The 25,399-nt window shown below is 43.4% G+C and overlaps 1 protein-coding gene across 2 annotated transcripts in view; it reads right to left on the bottom strand.

The window, feature by feature from the left end:
• Positions 1 to 2,007: 2,007 nt before the first annotated feature.
• The window catches only part of LOC135514826 (zinc finger protein AEBP2-like), a 54,559-nt gene continuing 31,167 nt past the window's right edge, over positions 2,008 to 25,399 (bottom strand). For both annotated transcript variants that reach the window (XM_064938461.1, XM_064938459.1), the window contains exon 8: positions 2,008 to 4,870. In XM_064938461.1, coding sequence (XP_064794533.1) covers positions 4,855 to 4,870 — 16 coding nt within the window. In that variant the 3' untranslated portion in view covers positions 2,008 to 4,854. The remainder of the gene's footprint in view (positions 4,871 to 25,399) is intronic.

Below are 25,399 nucleotides of genomic sequence, written 5' to 3' on the forward strand. Positions count from 1 at the left end.
ACCTGAGCATGGGCGTTTCCTGTTTTAGTTTCTGTCTATAAGCTGGGAGTCGTGGTCAGATTTGCCCAAAAGGATGACGACGGAGGGCATTGTATGTGCCATGGAAGTTAGAGTAGAAATGATCCAGAATGCTGCCAGCCTGGGTCACGCATTCTATATGCTGATAAAATTTAGGGAGCCTTGTTTTCAGATTAGCTTTGTTAAAATCCCCAGCTACAATAAATGCAGCCTCAGGATATGTGGTTTCCAGTTTACATAGAGTCCAAGAAGTTATTTCAGGGCCGTTGAGGTGTCTGCTTGGGAGTGGGGGGATATACACAGCTGTGATTATAATCAAAGAGAATTCTCTTAGTAGATAATGCGGTCGGCATTTTATTGTAAGGAATTCTAGGTCAGGTGAACAAAAGGACTTGAGTTCCTGTATGTTGTTATGATCACACCACGACTCATTAATCATAAGGCATACCCTCCCGCCCTTCTTCTTACCAGAGAGATGTTTGTTTCTGTCGGCGTGAGGCGTGAAGAAACCGCGTGGCTGTACCGACTCTGATAACGTATCCCGAGTGAGCCATGTTTCCGTGAAACAGAGAATGTTACAATCTCTGATGTCTCTCTGGAAGACAATCCTTGCTCAAATTTCATCTACCTTGTTGTCAAGAGACTGGACATTGGCGAGTAATATACTCTGGAGCGGTGATTGATGTGCCTGTCTATTGAGCCTGACCAGAAGACCACTCCATCTGCAACTCCTGCAGCACCGTTGTTTTGGGTCGCCTACTGGGATCCGATCCATTGTCCTGGGTGGTGGTCCAAACAGAGGATCCACTTCGGGAAAGTCGTATTCCTGGTGGTAATGTTGTTAAGTTGACGTTGCTCTTATATCCAATAGTTCTTCCTGGCTGTATGTAATAAGATTTAAGATTTCCTGGGGTAACAGTGTAAGAAATAATACATAAAAAAATAAAAATACTGCATAGTTTCCTAAGAACGCGAAGCGAGGCGACTATCTTTGTCGGCGTCATGACCAAATACATATTGTCATTGGAAGGGATAACTATGCACAAGCGAAGATGTCTGATCTTTATTATGGTGGACATTGGACAATAATGGCAGAATCCGTTTTCCCATCAAACCATGAAATAAGTCCCTAATAAGGGCAGTATTCAACCATGTAGCAAGCATGGTGACTGTTGAATAAAACACACACACGTACGTGCACATACATAACACACTCATGCACGCGAACAAACACACACAACCTCAATGTCAATATGTAAATCAACACATTTGCATAACTGGCCAAAACAAAAACCCTTGAACATGGTTAGATTGGGGCCAACTGGTAGTATTAGTGTTGTGGATTAGGAGATAGGGGAGGTAGTCGGAAATGAGGGTGGAGCCTGGCTTAAAGACTGATCAGCATTTACACATACAGTATATGTTCATGTGCACACACACACACTAAACCAGACTGTACTTGAGAAGGGGGAGGGTGATATCAAGACTCATCAGCATTGTGTGTTTGACTAAGAGCCCTTGTAGTCATCCTGGCATAGATCCGCAGCATCATTCAACTCTCTGGTTGCTTTGAACAATATGCTAATTGAAATACCTGATTGATATTCAGGATTATATGTTGTTTATCCCACAACAGCAAGCCGAGATGAAATGCTCTACAGTCAGAGCTATTGTTTTGCTAACCCTCTTACCTTGCCACAAAGAAAAGATGTGGCCGGCACTTTTACTCAATAGATTTACTATTCACCTATATTCTTCATCTTAGACATTCCCCACTGGGCATGCACTGATTTAATCAACGTTGTTTCCACGTTCTTATCAAAAATCATTCTAGAGACTTACATTATAGAAAAGGATGTAGCAATCACAGGAACATACTCTTGGGGTTTTATATATATATATATATATATATATATATATATATATATATATATATATAATATATATATATATATATAATATATATATATATATATATATAAACATCTGTTTTATGCCCAAAAGGCTAAATGCTAAGCTTACTGACACAGAATGAGATGGAATGTCGGCTGTTGGATTTGTTGCGTTTGAAAACCTTATCCCAGAATACTTTGGGACAGAGAAAGCAGAGGTCAAAAGGACATGTAAGGATATGTACCTATTGTTATTTTCTTGATCTTTAGCTAAGAGGATTTATGAAGATTATCGCTCTCTCTAATGGCAGGTTAGGAACCACTGCATGTTGACTATCAGAGGGCACTAGATAGATTTATATTACTTTTAAAGTTGCCACTTCTGTGGAGGGATTACATCAAGTTCAGATCCAAGTTACATAACAAAACAGCATATGACAAAAGGGCAACACAGCAAAATATCCTAACATCAGATATATGGGTCTTTCATCCATGCAATATCAAATAGAATATGATAAGGAATAACAATATTTGACTGAATGAAGAAGAGATTGTCGTTTCAACGCTCAGTATGCCATTTCTGTAAGGACCAACTCTGGAGTAGAGAAGCAGGTATGGGGAGTCAAACATTTAATCAGGAACAGACATGAAATAAGACAGGAAGAGCGTCAGCACACGGGTGCAGACAGATATAGGGGAGGTAATGACAGAGGTGATCGAGTCCAGGTGAGTCCAATAATGGCTGATGCGTGTGACGGGGGAAGGCAGGTGTGCGTAATGATGGTGGCAGAAGTGCATAATGCAGGGAAGTCTGGCACCCTTGAGTGCCAGGGGGGGGAGCGGGAGGTGGCGTGACAATTTCACCCTTTAGGAAAGTATAAACTTGTGTTGTTTTTTACTTTGAGAATATAAGAGTGAATACCTGAGCAAACGTCCTGATGTGGGAATCACAGCAAACAGCCAAGATAGATGTGCTGTATGTTGTCCAAATAAGTAGCAAATTGTAGTTATAAAGGAGTTTCAGTCCAGTACGATTGTCTCAATGTGTCTTGAGAAATTTTGGAAGAAAACTGGTCCCATTTCCGCTGAACAGAGGACATGTTCAACGTTTCCGTTCCTTTCCCATCAACAGCCAGCCAGGGTGTTTTTTCCACAGTCAGTCCCAGCCCCAGCCATGATCAGTAAGAGAAGGTCCAGAAATGTCAGGGTTGTCTAGCTCTGGTGATGTCATTATCAGTTGACATGAAGATTGACGGTTTGGGACAGATAGAAACACTACAGACATTCCCTCAGGCCGTTAATGGTCTTGTCCACAGGGAGACGTCTGGGAATGGGACTGGGACTGAGATGTCAGCTGCAGACACAGATCTGGCTGCTAAAGGGCCTGATACAAACAGACAAACACACTCACTTTACAATGTGGCTCAGTTGGTAGAGCATGGTGCTTGAAATGCCAGGATTGTTCGTTTGATTTCCATGGGGGATCAGTTGGAAGATGTAGGCACTCACTACTGTAAGTTGCTTTGGATAAGAGTGTCTGCTAAATGACTCAAATGTAAAACCATTCAAGTGGAGTTCTATTGTCAATTCAGGAAATTAATTGAAAATTCAATAACTAAAGAGTGTTGAATTCCATGTATTGAATTGGAATTTCAACATGCCCCTGAGCCTAAACAGACAGACATTCTATGAAGTCAAAAACACCCCATATCATCTCAGCTGAGGTGCCACTTGTGGACACCTACCATAAGGGTCTGGAGAGACATTTGTCATACAATGTTTTGACCAAGCATCTCAATGGCTTCTCATGACAATAACCAAACATGGACACCTCACACAACCTGTAATTGGCAGTACTTATTGGCAGTTTGATTTCTGGGGTGCGGATATATTCTATATTTCGCAATTTTAGGCAGATTCAGTTTCACATGGAGCTGGCAGATCTCCAATTAATTAGGTGATGTCCTCATTAATCTATGTTTGAGCTAATGAGAAGTGATCACAGTTGTGATTGGCTGACCCTAGAGCTGGCCAATTTAAACGGCGATTTCATGTTAATGTGACTCTAGAGTCAACACTACTCAAAAACAAGGCATGCTGATCTAGGATTGTTTTTTTCATTTTAGATCGTAATTAATAAGATGATTTGGAGCGGGGTGATCTGATCCTAGATCAGCAAACTTACTCTGAGATTCTTTTTGAATACTGGTGACCTATTGTGTCCCTCAGATTTTTTTTGGGGTGCAACCTGGTCTCACAGCATTTCAAATGATTCTGTATGTAAATCCAAGATGCCCTTAGTATGATATGTTATGGTATGTATTAATTTCTGGATGTCCATGACCCATTTCGTATGATATGTTACGAACTATAATCCGTATTATGTTATGAATTTGCTAAACATAGTTTATTTCACGATTTGCAAAACGTATGATTATGTTAAGAATTCTAGCTAGGTGGCTAACGTTAGGTAGGCTAGGGGTTAAGGTAACATTTTGGAGTTAGGTTAAAAGGTTAAGATTAGGGTTAGGATTAGGGGAAGGGTTAACTAAAAGGGTTAATGTTAGGGGAATTCAATTTTCAATTAAATTCAAATGTATTTATATAGCTGATATCTCAAAGTGCTGTACAGAAACCCAGCCTAAAACCCCAAACAGCAAGCAATGCAGGTGTAGAAGCACGGTGGCTAGGAAAAACTCCCTAGAAAGGCCAAAACCTAGGAAGAAACCTAGAGAGGAACCAGGCTATGTGGGGTGGCCAGTCCTCTTCTGGCTGTGCCGGGTGGAGATTATAACAGAACATGGCCAAGATGTTCAAATGTTCATAAATGACCAGCATGGTCCAATAATAATAAGGCAGAACCGTTGAAACTGGAGCAGCAGCACGGACAGGTGGACTGGGGACATCAAGGAGTCTTCATGTCAGGTAGTCCTGAGGCATGGTCCTAGGGCTCAGGTCCTCTGAGAGAGAGAAAGAGAGAATTAGAGAGAGCACACGTGGCCCCATCCGAGGAGCTCTATAGGAGAAAGCCCTGCCTCCAGCTGTTTGCTTAGAAATTCTAGGGACAATTAGGAGTTCTGCGTCTTGGGAATGGTTAGCTAACATGCTAACTAGATGTAAAGTAGATAAAAAGTAGTAAGTAGTTGAAAAGTTGCTAATTAACAAAAATGCTATAGTTGTCCGTGATGAGATTAGAACTCACAACCTTTGGGTTGCTAGACATTCACATTATGCACACACCCATCCGCCCTGACCAACTGCATACTTTTGTTTTTGCCTTAAGTAACCACCTGCCTTATGCAACCCTACCAAACGTAATGTATCATATTCATTAGTGTGCCAGATGTATGTTTACTATGTTTACTACACATATACAACACACTCTAAATCACATCACCTGCATTTCCCAAAAGAAATAGCCCCGTTTACTACCTCAGTAATCTTCAAATGGGGTGTTTGAAATGGCATCCTATAACCTAAGATCTTAATTTGAGATAGTTTTCTAAAGCAGGAAAATAGTCCTGCAGCAACAGGAAATGTGAATTATTATTTGGATATGATTAATTATAATTAAATGTACAAGTTTATAGGGGTTGATACTCCTACTCTGGCCAAACGTAATGCACTGTATAGTCCAGCACTGTGAGAAAGTCCAGTCTCTGGTCTGGATAGCAGTAGTAATGAGTTGATAAAGTTTATAACAGTCCCCAGGACATTTATAGGCTCTTATGAAGCCGTAAAGACTTCATACCTAGCAGACAGCCTGTCCACCCATGGCATTCATTAACCTCTAGACATACACAACACTCTACAGGGCTGGGATTGGCTCTGAGGCAAAGAGTTTGATTAGGTTAATGAACTGGCAAAACTCAGAGTCCTTGTATGAATCAGCTCAGAGAGGAGTTTCTACCTGCAGGAAGGGACTATACCTGGAGGCCCATACAACACCTTTACTGAGCAGAGAGTGGGAATAGGAGAGAGGGGGAGAGAGCGAGAGAGAGCGCAAGAGAGGGAGAGAGAAGAGATTAGAGAGGGAAAGAGAGAGACAAGAGAAGAAGAGAGAGAGGGAGACAACAAAATAATTAGGAAGAGAGCGAGAGAGAGAAAAAGCTAGAGAGAGAGAGCGAGATAGCGAGAAAGAGCAAGAGAGAGAGTGCGAGAGGGAGAGAGAGACAAGAGAAGGAGAGAGAGAAAAAGGGAAACAACAAAAGAATGAGGAAGAGAGAGAGAGAGGGAGAGAGAGAGAGAGAGAGAGAGGAAAAGCAAGAGAGAGCGAGAGAGAGAGAGAGAGAGAGAGAGAGAGAGAGAGAGAGAGAGAGAGAGAGAGAGAGAGCAAGCGAGAGCCAGCGCGAGAGCGAGGACGAGAGAGAACGAGAGGGAGAAAGGGGGAGTCAACAAGAGAGAGTGAGGAAGAGAGTGAGCGAGCAAGAGACAGAGAGCGAGAGAGAGAAAAATCAAACGAGTCAATATAACTGTGCCAGGCTTGATAAACATCAAACCCAGCTCATCACCTTCCAGCCATACAGCAGCACAGTCATAAAGCTCTCAGTCTCAAAACATTGTTCATTTGGTTCCCACAGAGCACCTCTCTCTCTGCACATGCCATCTATCACCTCTCTGTGTACAGTGATCACTCTGAGAACCATATAAAACACTACAGGCCAATGAACCATGGCACTAATCTAAGCTACTAACGACACAAAGTCATCCAGCACCGGTACTCCCAGCTTCACTAGAATAGAATCTGGACAGCTTTGGGCCAAACAGTGACAGTGGAGGGAGAGTGAGCAACAATATTACAAGCTAATTAATTAGCTATAGATTTGGACTTAGTTTAAACCCTGTAATTCACTCAGTATGTTCCAATTATGATAAATGGCTAAACAACTGATTGATATCTTCAACGTGTAGGACTGGAAGGATTTACTTCAGAAGCCCGACAAGGCCCTCATCCCCGTAACTCACAGAAGAAAGAGATGGAGGTATCGTGGATGAAGATCCGGGTGTCTTGTGAGGATACGTCACCGAGAGGGTAATCTACCATTACCATTGGTCCTATTAGCAAACGTACAATCAATCTATAATAAAAAAGACAAACTACGATCATGTATATCCTACCAACGGAACAGTCAAAGCTGTAATAATTCTGTTTCACAGAGGAGTGGCTGAACGACGAGATGAATAACTTACAGTTGGGGAGTTTGAAGCTTTTTCGGCAGGATAGAACAGCGGCCTCTGGTACGACAAGTGGTTGCGGTCTATGTATATTTGTAAACAGCTGGTGCACGAAATCTAAGGAAGTCTCTAGGTTTTGCTCACCTGAGGTAATCTCATGACAAGCTGTAGACCACACTATTTACCAAGAGAGTTTTCATCTGTATTATTTTGTAGCTGTCTACATACTGTACCACCACAAACTGTTGATGGCACTAAGACTGCACTCAATGAACTGTGTCCGGCCATAAGTAAACAGGAAAATACTCATCCAGAGGCGGAACTCCTAGTGGCAAGGGACTTTAATGCAGGGAAACTTAAATCCGTTTTACCTCATTTCTACCAGCATGTTAAATGTGCAACCAGAGGGGGGAAAAAACTCTAGTCCACCTTTACTTCACACACAGACGCTCTCCCTCGCCATCCATTCAGCAAATCTGACCATAATTCTATCTTCCTGATTCCTGCTAACAAACAAAAACTAAAGCAGGAAGCAGCAGTGACTTGGTCAAAAAGATAGTGGTCAGATGAAGCAGATGCTAAGCTACAGAACTGTTTTGCTAGCACAGACTGGAATATGTTCAGGGATTCTTCCGATGGCATTGAGGAGTACACCACATCAGTCTCATCAGTCACTGGCTTCATCAATAAGTGCATTGATAATGTCATCCCAACAGTGACCGTACGTAGATATCCCAACCAGAAGCGATTGATTACAGGCAACATCTGCACTGAGCTAAAGGGTAGAGCTGCCGGAAGCTAATAAGAAATCCTGCTATGCCCTCCAACGAACCATCAAAAAGGCAAAGCGTCAATACATAACTCAGATTGAATCGTACGACACCGGCTCTGAAGCTCGTCGGATGTGGCAGGGCTTGCAAACTATTACAGACTACGAAGGGAAGCACAGCCGCGAGCTGCCCAGTGACACGAGCCTACCAGACGAGCTAAATTACTTAACACCGAAGCATGCATGAGAGCATCAGCTGTTCCGGAAGACTGTGCGATCACGCTCTCTGAAGCCGATGTGAGTAAGAACTTTAAACAGGTCAACATTCACAAGGCCGCATGGCCAGACGGATTACCAGGACGTGTACTCCAAGCATGCGCTGACCAACTGGCAAGTGTATTGGGCTGCAGTGGAGCAGGTTGAGAGCTTCAAATCGTCCACATCACCAACAAACTAACATGGTCCAAGCACACCAAGACAGTCGGGAAGAGGGCCTGACAAAAACTATTCCCCCTCTGGAGACTGAAAAGATTTGTCATGGGTCCTCAGACCCTCAAAAGGTTCTACAGCTGCACCATCGAGAGCATCCTGACTGGTTGCATCACTGTCTGGTATGGCAACTGCTCGGCCTCCGACCGCAAGGCATTAAATAGGGTAGTGCGTACGGCCCAGTACATCACTGGGGCCAAGCTTCCTGCCATCTAGGACCTCTATACCAGGTGGTGTCAGAGGAAGGTCGTAAGCATTGTCTAAGAATCCTGCCACCCTAGTCACAGACTGTTCTCCCTGCTACCGCACGGGCAAGCGGTCACAGAGCGCCAATTCTAGGTCCAAGATGCTTCTAAACAGATTCTACCCCCAAGCCATAAGACTCCTGAACATCTAATCAAATGGCTACCCAGACTATTTGTATTGTCCCCCCCCCTCTTTTACGCTGCTGCTACTCTCTGTTTATTATATATTCATAGTCACTTTAACTCTACCTACCTACCATGTACATATTACCTCCATTACCTCAACTAACTGGTGCCCCTGCAGATTGACTCTGGACCGGTACCCCCTGTAATTATCCTATGTACTGTTATTTTACTGCTGCTCTTTAACTACCTGTTACTTTTATTGATTTTTTTGGTATTTTTTTCTTTAAAACTGCATTGTTGGTTAAGGGCTTGTAAGTTTAGGGCTTGTTGTAATTTGGCGTATGTGACAAATATAATGTTATTTTGATTTAGTTGACTGCAATTCACCATTCATGTTTAAAACAATGTTGTTCTTGCATTCATAGAACACACAGACAGCATGCATCACAACGCGCACACGCACACAAAAAAAGGAATGCAGATTCCTCCTGGCTCTTGTTATTAGGTCAGTGTAGCCCCCAGGCAGTAGCACCCGTATGTGGATAGGAAGAGAGGCGAAGAGAGGCAGGCAGAGCAGAGGACAGTAAACGGCTGTCTTTGACACTCATCATTATTGAAAGGGAGCATATTCCCCAGACATCACAGCTCTGCTGACAGAGCTGCTCTCTCACCTCCCCTCTCTCCTCCTGTCCCTGACAGACCTTACCCAGCCTTATACATACAGAGGCATGCAGACACAAATGCACTAATGCATGCATGGACACACACACGCACGGACACACACACACGCGGACACACAGCCACACTCTGCCATGCATCTTGTGTTGGTGGAAGGAGCTATTGGAGGATGGGCTCATTGTAATGACTGGAATGGAATATTGGAACGGAGTCAAACATGGGGTTTCCATATGTTTGATGCTTTTGGATACTATTTCATTCATTCCATTCCAGCCATTACAATGAGCCCGTCCTCCAATAGTTCCTCAAACCAGCCTCCTCTGGTCCACACACTTCTCTCCCTTTTATTTTATATTTATTTTTTTATTTCACCTTTATTTAACCAGGTAGGCCAGTTGAGAACAAGTTCTCATTTACAACTGTGACCTGGCCAAGATAAAGACCCTCCTTCCCTCCCCTCCACCATTCCCCTATTTCCCTGGGTGCCTTCTTTGAAAGCATTCAGCACAGGCTGGAGAGTCCTATCAGTAGGTCCCACAGCATACAGAGTCCTATACAGTGCTGTAAGGGTCCGTAGTAGTGCTCTGTCTTTGATGTGGGCTCTCTGGGCTAAATCTGTCCTGGGTGATTTTCAAATAAATGTTTTGAAATATTAGAAAACATGCTTAATTAAGGTGGTTTTATTTTGTTCTTCACACTAAAAGGTTGAATGTGAAACTTTGATTGTAAGATTGATGGGAAGAAAAATATGCTAATATTTTCAATAGTCATTATGAATTTCCATAATAAGTGTATCAAACTGTTGAGGAGCAACTAAAAACATTTCAATCAATAAAATAATTATCCAAATCATTACTCAAAATAATTGTGTTTCACAAAATGGATAATATTTTAGACCCATATAAATAAAACACAGATATTACATTATTGGGTCATTTTGACCCGGCAAATGCATTCTTTGGGCGCCATGTTTACTATGCATCCTAGGGTTAAATGTCTATCTGTATATTATTCATAATGTCTTCTAAATATAACTACACGGTCTCTGTGTCACGTTGTAATGCAACATTGCTTGCGTGTGACTGCCTCTCTTCTCCTCTGTCAACAGAAATCATTTTCACTGGAGGGATCACAGTCACACAAGTAAACAATTTCAACACCCATCTCGTGAGCAGAGCCCTCCGCACACTGAAATCCAGAGATCATTTTTTTGATGGAGGACCTGCAGCATTTATCTAAATCATGAGAGCGAAGGAGGACGAAGATAAAGAGGAAGTGGTGGAGGAAGGAGAAATATTAGGTGGTCTGAAGAAAGAGGTGCTGCGATTTGTTCGCTGTGGGTAGAGGGGGGGCATAATTATTTTGTTTATCGGTCAGCTAACACAGGACAAGTAAAGTTTTCTTATTTATAAAAATCTAGTGCCTTCAGAAACTATTCAGACCCCTTGAATTTTTCCACATTTCACTACGGCCTTATTCTAAAATTGATTAAATAGTTTTTTCCTTCATCAACCTACACACCTTTGGAAGCAGCTTTGGCAGCGATTATAGCATCAAGTCTTCCTGGGTATGACACTACAAGCTAGGCACACCTGTATTTGGGGAGTTTCTTCCATTCTTCTCTGCAGATCCTCTCAAGCTCTGTCAGGTTGGATAGGGAGCATTGCTGCACAGCTATTTTCAGATCTCTCCAGAGATCAGGTTCGAATGGGTTCAAGTCCGGGCTCTGGCTGGGCCACTCAAGGACATTCAGAGACTTGTCCTGAAGCCACTCCTGGTTGTCTTGGATGTATACTTAGGGTCGCTGTTCTGTTGGAAAGTGAACCTTCGCCCAAGTCTGAGGTCCTGAAGGCTCTGGAGCAGGTTTTCATCCAGGATCTCTCTGTACTTTGCTTTGTTCATCTTTCCCTCGATCCTGACGAGTCTCCCAGTCCCTGGTGCTGAAAAACATCCCCACAGCATGATGCTGCCACCACCATGCTTCACTGTAGGGATGGTGCCAGAGTTTCCTCCAGACATGACGCTTGGCATTCAGGAACTCCAAAGAGTTCAATCGTGGTTTCATCAGACCAGAGCATTTTGTTTCTCATGGTCTGAGAGAGTTTAGGTGCCTTTTGGCAAACTCCAAGTGGGCTGCAATGTGCCTTTTACTGAGGAGTAGCGTCCGTCTGGCACTCTACCATAAAGGCCTGATTGGTTGAGCAGACTCACTCTGTCAGAGTGACAATCGGGTTCTAGGTCACCTCCTGAACAAAGCCCTTCTCCCCCGATTGCTCCATTTGACTGGGCAGCCAGTTCTAGGATAAGTCTTGGTGGTTCCAATCTTCTTCCATTTAAGAATGATGTAGGCCACTATATTCTTGGGGAGCTTCAATGCTGCATTCTTTGGTACCCTTCCCCAGATCTGTACTTCAACACAATCCTGTCTCAGAGCTTTAAGGACAATTCCTTTGACCTCATAGCTTGGTTTTTGCCCTGACATGCACTGTCAACTGCGGGATCTTATATAGAGAGGTGCGTGCCTTTCAAAATCATATCCAGTCAATTGAATCTACAACAGGTGGACTCCAATCAAGTTGTAAAAATATCTCAAGGATTATCAGTGGAAACAGGATGCGCCTGAGCTCAATTTAGGGTCTCACAGTATCTGAATACTTATGTGAATAAGGTATTTCTTTTTTTAAATTTTTAAAAATTAATTTTCAAAAAAATCCTTCATTCCAGGTGACTGCCTCATGAAGCTGGTTGAGAGAATGCCAAGAGTGTACAAAGCTGTCAACAAGGCAAAGGGTGGCTACGAATCTCAAATATAACATATATTTTGATTTGTTTAACACTTTTTTGGTTACTACATGATTCCATATGTGTTATTTCATAGTTTTTGATGTTTTCAGTATTATTCCACAATGTAGAAAAAAGTAAAAATAAAGAGTTTCTCTCTATATATATATATATATATATACACTGCTCAAAAAAATAAAGGGAACACTAAAATAACACATCCTAGATCTGAATGAATGAAATATTCTTATTAAATACTTTTTTCTTTACATAGTTGAATGTGCTGACAACAAAATCACACAAAAATAATCAATGGAAATCAAATTTATTAACCCATGGAGGTCTGGATTTGGAGTCACACTCAAAATTAAAGTGGAAAACCACACTACAGGCTGATCCAACTTTGATGTAATGTCCTTAAAACAAGTCAAAATGAAGCTCAGTCGTGTGTGTGTGGCCTCCACGTGCCTGTATGACCTCCCTACAACGCCTGGGCATGCTCCTGATGAGGTGGCAGATGGTCTCCTGAGGGATCTCCTCCCAGACCTGGACCAAAGCATCCGCCAACTCCTGGACAGTCTGTGGTGTAACGTGGCGTTGGTGGATGGAGCGAGACATGATGTCCCAGATGTGCTCAATTGGATTCAGGTCTGGGGAACGGGCGGGCCAGTCCATAGCATCAATGCCTTCCTCTTGCAGGAACTTGCTGACATACGCCAGCCACATGAGGTCTAGCATTGTCTTGCATTAGGAGGAACCCAGGGCCAACCGCACCAGCATATGGTCTCACAAGGGGTCTGAGAATCTCATCTCAGTACCTAATGGCAGTCAGGCTACCTCTGGCGAGCACATGGAGGCCCCCCAAAGAAAATGCCACCACACACCATTTAATTTAAAAAAAAATATTTTACCTTTATTTTACTAGGCAAGTCAGTTAAGAACAAATTCTTATTTTCAATGACGGCCTAGGAACAGTGGGTTAACTGCCTGTTCAGGGGCAGAATGACAGATTTGTACCTTGTCAGCTCGGGGATTTGAACTTGCAACCTTTTGATTACTAGTCCAACACTCTAACCACTAGGCTACCCTGCCGCCCCATGACTGACCCACCGCCAACCTGGTCATGCTGGAGGATGTTGCAGGCAGCAGAATGTTCTCCACGGCGGCTCCAGGCTGTCACATGTGCTCAGTGTGAACCTGCTTTCATCTGTGAAGAGCACAGGGCACCAGTGGCAAATTTACCAATCTTGGTGTTCTCTGGCAAATGCCAAACGTCCTGCACGGTGTTGAGCTGTAAGCACAACCCACACCTGTGGACGTCGGGCCCTCATACCACCCTCATGAAGTCTGTTTCTGACCGTTTGAGCAGACACATGCACATTTGTTCCCTGCTGGAGGTCATTTTGCAGGGCTCTGGCAGTGCTCCTCCTGCTCCTCCTTGCACAAAGGCGGAGGTAGCGGTCCTGCTGCTGGGTTGTTGCCCTCCTACAGCCTCATCCACTTCTCCTGATGTACTGGCGTGTCTCCTGGTAGCGCCTCCATGCTCTGGACACTACGCTGACAGACACAGCAAACCTTCTTGCCAGAGCTCACATTGATGTTTTATCCTGGATGAGCTGCACTACCTGAGCCACTTGTGTGGGTTGTAGACTCCGTCTCATGCTACCACTAGAGTGAAAGCACCGCCAGCATTCAAAAGTGACCAAAACGTCAGCCAGGAAGCATAGGAACTGAGAAATGTTCTGTGGTTATCACCTGCAGAACCACTCCTTTATTGGGGGTGTCTTGCTAATTGCCTATAATTTCCACCTGTTGTCTATTCCATTTGCACAATAGCATGTGACATTTATTGTCAATCAGTGTTGCTTCCTAAGAGGACAGTTTGATTTCACAGAAGTGTGATTGACTTGGAGTTACATTGTGTTGTTTAAGTGTTCCCTTTATTTTTTGGAGCAGTATATATACATACATACATACATACACATATATACGCACGCACGCACGCACGCACGCACGCACACACACACGCACACACGCACACACACACACACACACATATATATAAACACACACATTGCGTAAACATTTTTTTTTAGAGGGTGCACCCTCATCCCCCCTACTTCCCGCTATGGATGGAGAGGTGCAGGTGTGATGGAGAAAAGGAGGAAGAGGAGGAGAAGTCAGGGAGGGTGAAGGAGAGAAGGAGATGGGAATCGAGGGGGAGGTGGATGAGGTCGTTTTGGAGTACGATAAATACTACAAGGACACAGCTGGAAGAGACACCATACCCAGTCCCAAAATACCACCCCACTCTGACGCACAAACACACACTCACTCACACACACACACACACACGGCACAGCGGGCAGGAGGACAGGAAAAGCCTGGTCCATTTACTCATCATCCTTATCGAGCTAATCTGTGGCACAGCCATTACTGCCACACTCTACCCATAACACTGTCTCTGGATGCCACCAAAATGGCACTCCATTCCCTATATAGCACACGTCTTCAGACCAGGGCCCATAGGGATCTGGTCAAAAGTAGTGCAGTACGTGGGGAATAGGGTGTCATTTGGGGCACAGATCCTGCCAGAACCAGGTGGAACAGATCAAATTGCCTTGATTCGTAAATGGGATGGACCCAGCAGTGTTCACCATGTCCTGGATAAAAGCCTTGGGGCTTTTCACCAAACTAAGTCCTCAGGAGTTACAGGCATTATTCTGGATCTGTAAGAGCTCATCTAATGGGAAAGGGTGTGTGGACAGGATTCGCCAGAGCACTATGTTGAGAATATCCAAATGTGAGGCTGTAAGTAGCTCTATCCATGGGTAATGGGGTTATCATTGAGCTTCTAATATAATCCTGATGGATGTTGAGTAGGTGGGTTTTGTGTGTTATGTTATGCCAGAGTTGCATTATGTGATGGGACATTGAGAAAGAATTGGAGCGTATTGACAATCAGTCAGTCAGTCAGTCAAACAGAGAGTCAGTCAGTCAGTCAAACAGAGAGTCAATCAGTAAGTCAATCAGTCAGTCACTTAGTCCAAAATGGTCCGTGTGTGTGTCTTTTGCTTGATGAGTGCAGCTGCATCATACATGGAAAAAATATTATATTAAACTATGGTATAAACCTGCAGTAGTCAATGCAGTGTTTTTGTAGACTTTACTGTAGCGTTTTTGTTTTATTATCTTTGACCTAGAAGTGGAGGATTTCTCCTTCAGAAAATCTACTGGAGAAATTCTAAAATAGCAAGTGTTCCATAACCTGTAGGTAGGTATGGCTGGATATAGGGTCTATAATTGGTTTCTCACTTATTGGTGGCAAAAATTGCAATATGGGGGAGGGGAATGGGAAGGGTATATGCTAATGAAATGCTGTGTTATTTCCTAAAGTTAGAGAAGTGTTTGGTTTTCTGGACAATACTGTAGTATTTTCTACAGTGTTTTTTGTCATCTGGATAATACTGTAGAACTTACTACAATATACTACAACATTCCATTCTACAGAAAGTACTATGATCGAGGGATACTACCGTGTGTGGCATAGCATTCTAAATTATACTACAGTTTACTATAGAATTATATATATAGTGTATATAGTATATATAATTCTCTATATAGTGTACTGTAGTGTTTAGGCATGTGGGATGGTAGCCACCATCTTGCTTTCCCATATTACTGTCATGTTATGTTGCAGAAGAACAACAACAGTAACATGAGGGGACAGAGCATATTTCTGACTGCGGAGAATGTAAAAAAAAACACACAGAAGACAATGACCTCAGGTCTGGGCCAACTGGCTCTGACAGCATACTTAACTGTCTAATTGAAAAGAGCAGTAGATGAGTTCTGACCCACATTGACTGGTTTTATGTATCCACTTAAGGTCTCATCATGGGGTTTGAATAATGATGCCGGTTAAGGAACACACAGGCACATGCATACACACACCACCTCGATCCCTCCAAGATCTCAATCCCTCCAACTAATCATTTGGCAGTGCACTCTGCTTTCCAGAGCAGGGCTGTGAAACCGGGAGGCCCCCAGGCTCATAAAAGCAGATTTGTGATTTTGCTGTGAGCCAGAAACTGCAGCCACTGTTAAACAGAGAGGAAAGAAGAGTTTTTACTGTCTGAAGCATTAGAGCCGTACCTCTACCAAAATGAAAACAATTATAGTCCCACTCCCTCCCTCAGTACTGACAAACACTGTGAAATGGCTCCTGGACAATACAGTGGAAACAGAGCAATAAACATTCCTCACCAGAGCGGGTTTATGAGAAAACGTTAACCAGGCGGTACCTAGTGATATGGCTCCCAAAAAACAACTACAACTAGAAATAGTGGAGAGATTTTTTTTTTAAGGTGGTTGACAAAAAACAAAGCCTTTTACTGTCTTTGTGTGTCGGTGTGTGCGTGTGTGGATGCGCGCATTTTGGGGAATTGTACTCAATCCCCGGGAGTCTGCAGAGAAGTTGATTTCATTAACATGGAATCGGTCCCCGAAGAGAGTTGTGACGGGGTCAAAATAAGTTCCATCATCTCCTCTTCACCTCCTGTTGTTCCTCCAGGGGAAAAATACAGTATGCTTAACTAAACCCCATCATACACACAGAGTAGAGAACTGTATGACACACAACGCAGACTCACACCAGCACAGCCCAGTCACTACACACTCCCAATAGAGCATGATCCGGTACTGGTGTCAGCCTCGACGCTGTGAGAGAATAAATAACACACTGTCCTATGGCATCCATCTCTTCTGTTCAAGCTAAGACTGCTTTCAGAATGTATAAAAGTCCACAAGAATTTCAAAATACAAAAGCATGCCTGTCATCCAAGGGATATTATCGAGAGGATGAAAGAGGGAAAGAGAGGCAGGGGAAATAGGGATGGGGAGGGAATATCTGATGAAATAAGAGGACATGTCCTGAGAATGGTGCTGCAAGCCTATCCAGGGCCAGAGAGCAAGAGAGTGTCAGTGGAGTTTGTTGAAACATCTGGGAGTCATCAGGAATAAAGAGAGTAGAACACTGGACTCAGCTGTTTCACCATGTTCCTCTCTCTCTCTCTCTCTCTCTCTCTCTCTCGCTCTCTCTCTCCTTTCTCCTGTCCATCCCTACTTCTTTCCTCCCTTGCTCGCCTGCTTCATATCGACCCAACACCTCCCCATGGGGGCTGGGGGTTTACAGTGACCTTACAGAGTCCGACAGGAAGTGGAGAGAGAAAGAGAGAGAGGAAGAAAAGAGAGAAAGGGGGGAAGAAAGAGCTAGAGAGAGGAAGAGAGAATGTGAGAGAGGAAGAAGAGAGGGATGGGGGGGGCTGAGAGAAGAAGTCACAGACTACAAGCCCTGGTATCTCCCAATCCCATTGACCTATACTGAAAGGGTCAAACTGTGTGAAAAACCAGGAGAGCGGTTGTTATGAAACCATGTTGTTATGAAACCATGTTGTTATGAAACCATTAACTAGCCTGCTAATATTGGTGCACTCACTAAGTCGAGGGGTCTTAGGCCTAGTTAACTGGTCTGTAACCTGATTAAAGACTTGATTGTGATTGTGTGTTTTAGATAATTGTCTTGCTGCATGACCCAGCTGTGCTTCAGATTCAGCTCACAGAGGGATGGCCTGACATTCACCTGTAGAATTCTTTGATACAGAGTAGAAATGGTTCCTCCTATTAAGGCAAGTGGTCCAGGTCCTGAGGCAGCAAAGCATCCCCAAACCATTCAACTACCACCACCATGCTTGACCGTTGGTATGAGCTTCTTACTGTGGAATGCAGTGTTTGGTTTTCACCAGACATAATGGGACCCATGTCGTCCAAACAGTTGACTCAAGTTTGCCAAAAAGCCCCTGGAAGCACCTGAATGATCATCAAGACTCTTGGAAGAATGTTCTATGGACAGATGAGCAATTTCTGGAAGACATGGGTCCCATTATGCCTGGCGAAAACCAAACACTGCATTCCACAGTAAGAAGCTCATACCAACAGTCAAGCATGGTGGTGGTAGTGTGATGGTTTGGGGTCAGCATGGTGGTGGTAGTGTGATGGTTTTGGGTCAGCATGGTGGTGGTAGTGTGATGGTTTGGGGTCAGCATGGTGGTGGTAGTGTGATGGTTTGGGGTCAGCATGGTGGTGGTAGTGTGATGGTTTGGGGTCAGCATGGTGGTGATATTGTGATGGTTTGGGGTCAGCATGGTGGTGGTAGTGTGATGGTTTGGGGTCAGCATGGTGGTGGTAGTGTGAGTAAAAAGTAGAGTAAATTAGAAAGGGGGCAAATACTTCTTCTCAGCACTGTATGTGAACAATCAGTGAATGCGTTGAATGTGCCCAGGCCCAGGGAGACTGTCACCTTACGTTGGTCCAGGGGCCCAGGGAGACTGTCACCTTACGTTGGTCCAGGGGCCCAGGGAGACCGTACACCTTTTTACGTTGGTCCAGGGGCCCATGGAGACCGTCACCTTACGTTGGTCCAGGGGCAATCAGCGAATGTGTTGAATGTGCACAGGCCCAGGGAGACCGTCACCTTACGTTGGTCCAGGGGCCCATGGAGACCGTCACCTTACGTTGGTCCAGGGGCCCAGGGAGACCGTCACCTTACGTTGGTCCAGGGGCCCATGGAGACCGTCACCTTACGTTGGTCCAGGGGCCCACGGGAGACCGTCACCTTACGTTGGTCCAGGGGCCCAGAGGAGACCGTCACCTTACGTTGGTCCAGGGGCCCAGGGAGACCGTCACGTTGGTCCAGGGGCCCCTTACGTTGGTCCAGGGGCCCAGGGAGACCGTCACCTTACGTTGGTCCAGGGGCCCAGGGAGACCGTCACCTTACGTTGGTCCAGGGGCCCAGAGAGACCGTCACCTTACGTTGGTCCAGGGGCCCAGGGAGACCGTCACCTTACGTTGGTCCAGGGGCCCAGGGAGACCGTCACCTTACGTTGGTCCAGGGGCCCAGGGAGACCGTCACCTTACGTTGGTCCAGGGGCCCAGAGAGACCGTCACCTTACGTTGGTCCAGGGGCCCAGGGAGACCGTCACCTTATGTTGGTCCAGGGGCCCAGGGAGACCGTCACCTTACGTTGGTCCAGGGGCCCAGAGAGACTGTCACCTTATGTTGGTCCAGGGGCCCAGAGAGACCGTCACCTTACGTTGGTCCAGGGGCCCAGAGAGACCGTCACCTTACGTTGGTCCAGGGCCAGCTCTGTCTCTTTTGACCTCTTGGTTGGCCACTCCAAGCGAATTATTGTTTGTTCAGATGGTGGCTAAACATAAAAATATACAATAAGGAAACTACAAACAGGCATACCTAAACTAAAGATTCAAAACCAAACGAAGGCCTCATGGCCACCAAACCAACCAGCAGCTTCACGGCTTTACAAGCTTGCATTCTGACTGACGACCACCTTAAATTAGCAGCACACGTCTCCTTATCAACCAGGCTCAGCATCTGGACAAGGTTGCTGCTGCCCCCTGGGGGAATGGAGTGTGGGAGTGTGCTGTCCAAACTACCTAACCTATTCCATAACAATGTAAACACACACAAAAACACACAAAGGAGTTTCAGATTAGCCTACTGAGCTGAACTGTTGTTCACCAAATAGATTAAAATCACAACACAAACATGCAAGTACCATCAGCCATGTTTCAAGCTTACCAGCTTTTGCAAAAGCTAATGGAAAAAAGCGGTGTGTGCGCATTCCCCTCTTTACCGAGTGAGTGAACGGAGCACTTACGAGGTCGTGCCTAAATTACAGCTTCATCTATGGATCGTCGTCACTCGCTGCTCCCTCCTCACCATTAATAATTCAAAGAATCTGCTGTTTGACGTTTAACAGCAGCACATTGCCATAGATGGCTGCAGCGCAGGTCGGTTTATAGCATGTAATTGGAAACATGTCTGCCCTGCTGTTTCCTGTGTGGCAGCGGTCTGATGGTCTGGGCAGCGGGCACGATGAGGACCAAGCCCTGCACCGACACTCACAGGGTTATGCCAATGTTACACAGCCTGATGATAGTAAAGCTGAAATCATTTCCATGCTACATTTTCTCAAGTCAGACATTCAGGGTGGAAGGCATGCAATGATCGGCTGACTGGGTAGTGAAAACCAATGGGGAGATTCACTATGATATCCTGTATGGTGTTATATGTGTTCATAGGGGGTTTCAACTTCCTCACATGAAAGCATATGCTTAGAAAGTATTTCACCTCTTGAAGGAGTATTGTACAGAACACACACACCACACATGCACACAATGCTTCATGCACACACCGCTCGTGTCATGCAAACATTTACTCACATATGCATGAGTGCTCGCACAGACACACACGCCACATGTGAAGCACCAAACAAACACACTGCACAAAAAAAGCCCGTTACTGCACTTTCCCCTTTCAGCTGCACTGTTACTGCACATCACACACACACTACACACCATACACTTTGGGTGATTCCTCACGAAACTAGAACAAAAAAAGAGCTTTGGAGGGAGGTTTGTTGACATATATTTAACATTTGTATCGTAAAGCATAAGTCGGAATATTTGTGACATTTTGGCTTTAGCCAGGCCTCCTTTAAGACTCCATAATGTTTCATCTGTAGATGCTACGAAGCAGAATTTGAAGCTTTACCGCTTGCTCTGTAATATGAGAGGTATTATGATTTCAATAACAATTTCTTACATTAATATATGTATTTTGAAAAATATAAACATGAATATTGAAAATATAGAAATGTTGGTGTTGCAAATGTTTCAATATATTGTTGAACATAATATACTCTACAGAGTGGAATCTGAGCTAGTTTTAAAGTTACAGGCCATTTCATACAGAGAAATTGGCACAGTAGGCAATGTAATGAATCACAGCCTTCTTTTTACTTGTATCATTGCACATCCTGGTAATCAACAGCAGAAGGCGACCCTTTTGAATCCATTTTCAAGCAGTAAATCTTCATATGACACCAATTTTTGTTTTGTAGCACCTATAGATGAAACGTTATGGAGTCTTATTAAAGGACACCTGATTATGGCCAAAATGTCACAAATAGTCCAACTTCAATTATGTTTTAAAGATACAGTACTAAAGTCATAAATATGTCAAGAATCCTTCCTCCAAAGGACGCTTTTATTGATTAAATGTTGTGAAAATTGTATTTTTTGTTGTTGTTCTAGTTTTGTGAGGAATCACTCCTTTGTAGTTTTATACATGACGCAGGCACACTACTGTGGGCCGACTCTCTTACTCTCTCCTGTATGTCAAAACATAATTAGATTCAACTGGCATGTATGTCTATGTTACACTTTACTGTCATTGACAGCTATTCAACTAGGTGATTCAATACTCATCTATTGGCAGAGCTAACATTACAAATGATGTACCAAATATGGCTGCCGGTGTGCCCACCATGGAAGGTTCCTTTGAATGTGAATTGGGACTGAATTAAGAGCCAATGGGCTGAGGGAATGGTATTACACCTAGGCCAATCAGAATTGTATGTACAGCATACTGGCAGAAAATGGGCCAATCAGAATCTTATGTACAGCATGTAGGGACAAGAATTGTGCTCTGGAGCCTGTGGACCATGGCCAGATGATGTGTTTTATAACACACTGCTCTCTGCTCTCTCTCTATTGAGAGCATGGGCCCCTGGGATAAGGCAGCTCACAGACCACGTACATCAATGAGTGTATGTAAACTTCTGACCCACTGGGAATGTGATAAAAGAAATCAAAGCTGAAATGAATAATTCTCTCTACTATTATTCTGACATTTCACATTCTTAAAATAAAATGGTGAGTCTAACTGACCTAAGACAGGGAATGTTTACTAGGATTAAATGTCAGGAATTGTGAAAGACTGAGTTTAAATGTTCTTGGCTAAGGTGTATGTTAACATCCGACTTCAACTGTATGTATGTCAGGGAGGATGCAGTATGCAATGTTTCGCTCATTTGTTTCCAGGACAAGTTGACTTCGTCTGAGGATGCACACATCCAGTGGTTCACACTCATCAATCAGGATTTCTTAGGGATCTGTCAACAGAGGACAAACTGTCATTTGAGGTAATGGGAACGTCCTTTCTACTCATTATAGTTGTGTCCCCTTCTGTCGACTTTATTACTGTACTGCTGTGACTGTCCTTTTTTGGCTAATTCAAATCCACAATAACCTGTATATTCATCCCCATAAACCTGGCTTTGGCAGTTCGAGGGGGTAGGGGGGAGCAAGAAGAAAGAAAAGAGAGAGAGGAGATGCATTAATGCACCAATGACCTGCTGAATATAAAATCTAACCAGAGATGAAGCACAGGTCAAACATAGCCCAGGAGACACAATGGTGATTACGAGGCGGTCTCTTTTTAACCTAAGGATATGACAACACTCTCAAGAATGAGCAGTAGATAGATGCTTACCATGGCAGTAACTGAGATGAGCACTTCTTAACATACACTCAGCATCGCTGGCAGGCCATCACTGGCAATGCCCGTCATCTGTGATGTACACACTCACTCTCCCACTCTCTCCTCCCTCCTTTCAGTCCCATGGTCCTATCAGCATCACTGGCTGTCTCAGCCAATCAGCATGCGGGAGACTCACTGTATGTGTCCGTATAGAGCACTCAGTAGGCAGAATTCCCCTAACATCATGTGACGCACACACACACACACACACACACAAAATGAAAGGCAGATTATTAGATTCAACTATGATATCATGAGTGAGTGAGTCAAACCAAAGGGATGTTATTAGCAGTATCTGCAGGGAAGAGAGCAGGCAAACATTCATGTCTACAGGGGAGACTTAGTCAAAGAGCATTACGCTAATGATCTACGATAAAAAATGTACAGTACATACACCGCCACAGGCAACATTCAGATACCATGCAGCAACAACCCTTCAGGGTTTTATGTGTCCAAGATACATTGAACAAAAACAAACGCAACATGTCAATTGTTGGTCTCATGATTCATGAGAAGGGTTGGGTAGGTTACTTTCTAAATGTAATCCATTACAGTTACCAGTTACCTGTCCAAAATTGTAATCAGTAATGTAACTTTTGGATTACCCAAACTCGGAAATGTAATCTGATTACATTATGTTACTTTTAGATTACGTTCTCTTTAAGAGGCATTAGAAGAAGACACAAATGTATGTTAGCAATTGAACGACATCTATTGCAGGATAAATCAATGTTAGAGTTTACATAACTGGCCATATGGATGTTAAATTTTATTTTATAGTTTGGTTACGTAGGCTTCTTCTCACCCATCGCTTTCTGCTACACGTAATAATACTATTAAATTATGTCTTTGCATTAAAAACAAAAGTCTATCAGAATTCCAGTCATTCCAATAAATGTTATACCCTTTGATCTTCAAGAATAGGACTTGGAAATACTGTATGGAAATATAGATTAGCCAAATTGTTTTACCTGAGCATAACCCCATAACTAAGGACTTATTAGCCAGCCCTACGCTGTTGCTTATGATTTTGTTGTCATGGAGGACTGATTGGGCTCATTGATTGGGCTCGCATGCTTTGAGCACTACTGAAAAGTGCTATTTACATGTGAAAAATGAATGCCATATGCTACATTTGCTATAGGCCTATTGTTTACCTTTTTTTGGTGACACTTTATCTTGATAATATGCAGCTGTTTAAAGGACAAATGCACAGGTGAAACAATAACAAAATGCTTGCCCCGCCTCTGTTTTGGATAAAAAGCTGAGGGATGGACCTGGAGAAATGTAACCACTCTCAGATTAATAGGCAGAGCTATGGATGCAAGGACTGACCATCCATGATATCAAAAGTATTGTTTTAACCATGTTATGAGGTTATACAGGGTTTGTTTATATTTACAATGTTTACAGACATTGGAGTAAAACAAGCTTATATGTTGGGTTCTCATGGAGTGTGACAGTTGAACTAAACTCATGAGGCATTTACAAGTTCTATTCTTCAAGGATCAATGGATATATATATATATTTCATTTATAAGTCCAGAAATGTATGTCGTCACTACAGATATCAAATTACAGATATCAAAAGTGTGCAAATTTGAGCATGTGTCCATTAGGCCTCTGAATTTGTATTTTTTTTATCAGCATGAATTAGATTGAGCAATAAAAGCTCCACTTTTATTCCATAGGCTTGGATCCACACTATGCAGCTGTTGGAAGAGTGGATTTTTCACTGTCTGTCCACTGGTTTCAAAAACAATGATTTATAGGCAGCTTAAACTTCTTATATTCAACCATTATTATAAATACACATTTAGATTTGTGATCAGCCATTATTCAAGTTGGATCATCTTGGATGCCGACAGCAGCCGCACCATTGGAAGACATATCTTGGACTGTAGCCTTCAAAAGCCTATGCCTGCTCTTTTCCCACGATCCATCAAACACATTTGGTGTGTCATCATAGTGGTCTCTAACTTGTGGTCAGACTTGCTCAGGTGTAACAAACGTAAACTTCAATGCTGATTTGAATGTCACTGAGAAAGCAGAGAAGTGACGATTTTTTATCCGCAAACATCCTTTCTGAATTTAAAAGTAATCCTCGAAGTAATCATATAGTTTTTCAAAAGTATCTTTAATCTGATTACAATATTTTAGCTGGTAACGTAACGGATTAGTTCGTTTTTTGTATTCCCTTACATGTAATGGATTACATGTCATCCGTTATTCCCCAACCCTGTTCATGAGCAAAAGGTCCATGAAATGTTCCATATGCACAAGCCGCTTATTTCGTTTAAAAACATTTGTTTGTGTGCAAATTTGTTTACATCCCTCTTAGTGAGCATTTCTCCTTTGCCAAGATAATCAATCCACTTGACAGGTGTGGCATATCAAGAAGCTGATTAATCCCCATGAACATTACATAGGTGCAACTTGTGCTGGGAACAATAAAAGGCCACTTTAAAATGTGAAGTTTTGTCACACAACACAATGCCACAGATGTCTCAAAATTTGAGGAAGCATGCAATTGGCATGCTGACTGAAGGAATGTCCACCAGAGCTTTTGCCAGATAATTTAATGATAATGTTTCTATCATAAACTGCCTCCAACAACGTTTTTGAGAATTTGGCAGTACTTCCAACCGGCCTCATAACCGCAGTCCAAATGTAACCACGCCAGCCCAGGACCTCCACATTCAGCTTCTTCACCTGCGGGATGGTCGGAGACCATGCACCCGGACAGCTGATGAAACTGTGGGTTT

Source organism: Oncorhynchus masou, chromosome 26, assembly GCF_036934945.1.
Source record: "Oncorhynchus masou masou isolate Uvic2021 chromosome 26, UVic_Omas_1.1, whole genome shotgun sequence".
NCBI classification, from domain to species: Eukaryota; Metazoa; Chordata; class Actinopteri; order Salmoniformes; family Salmonidae; genus Oncorhynchus; species Oncorhynchus masou.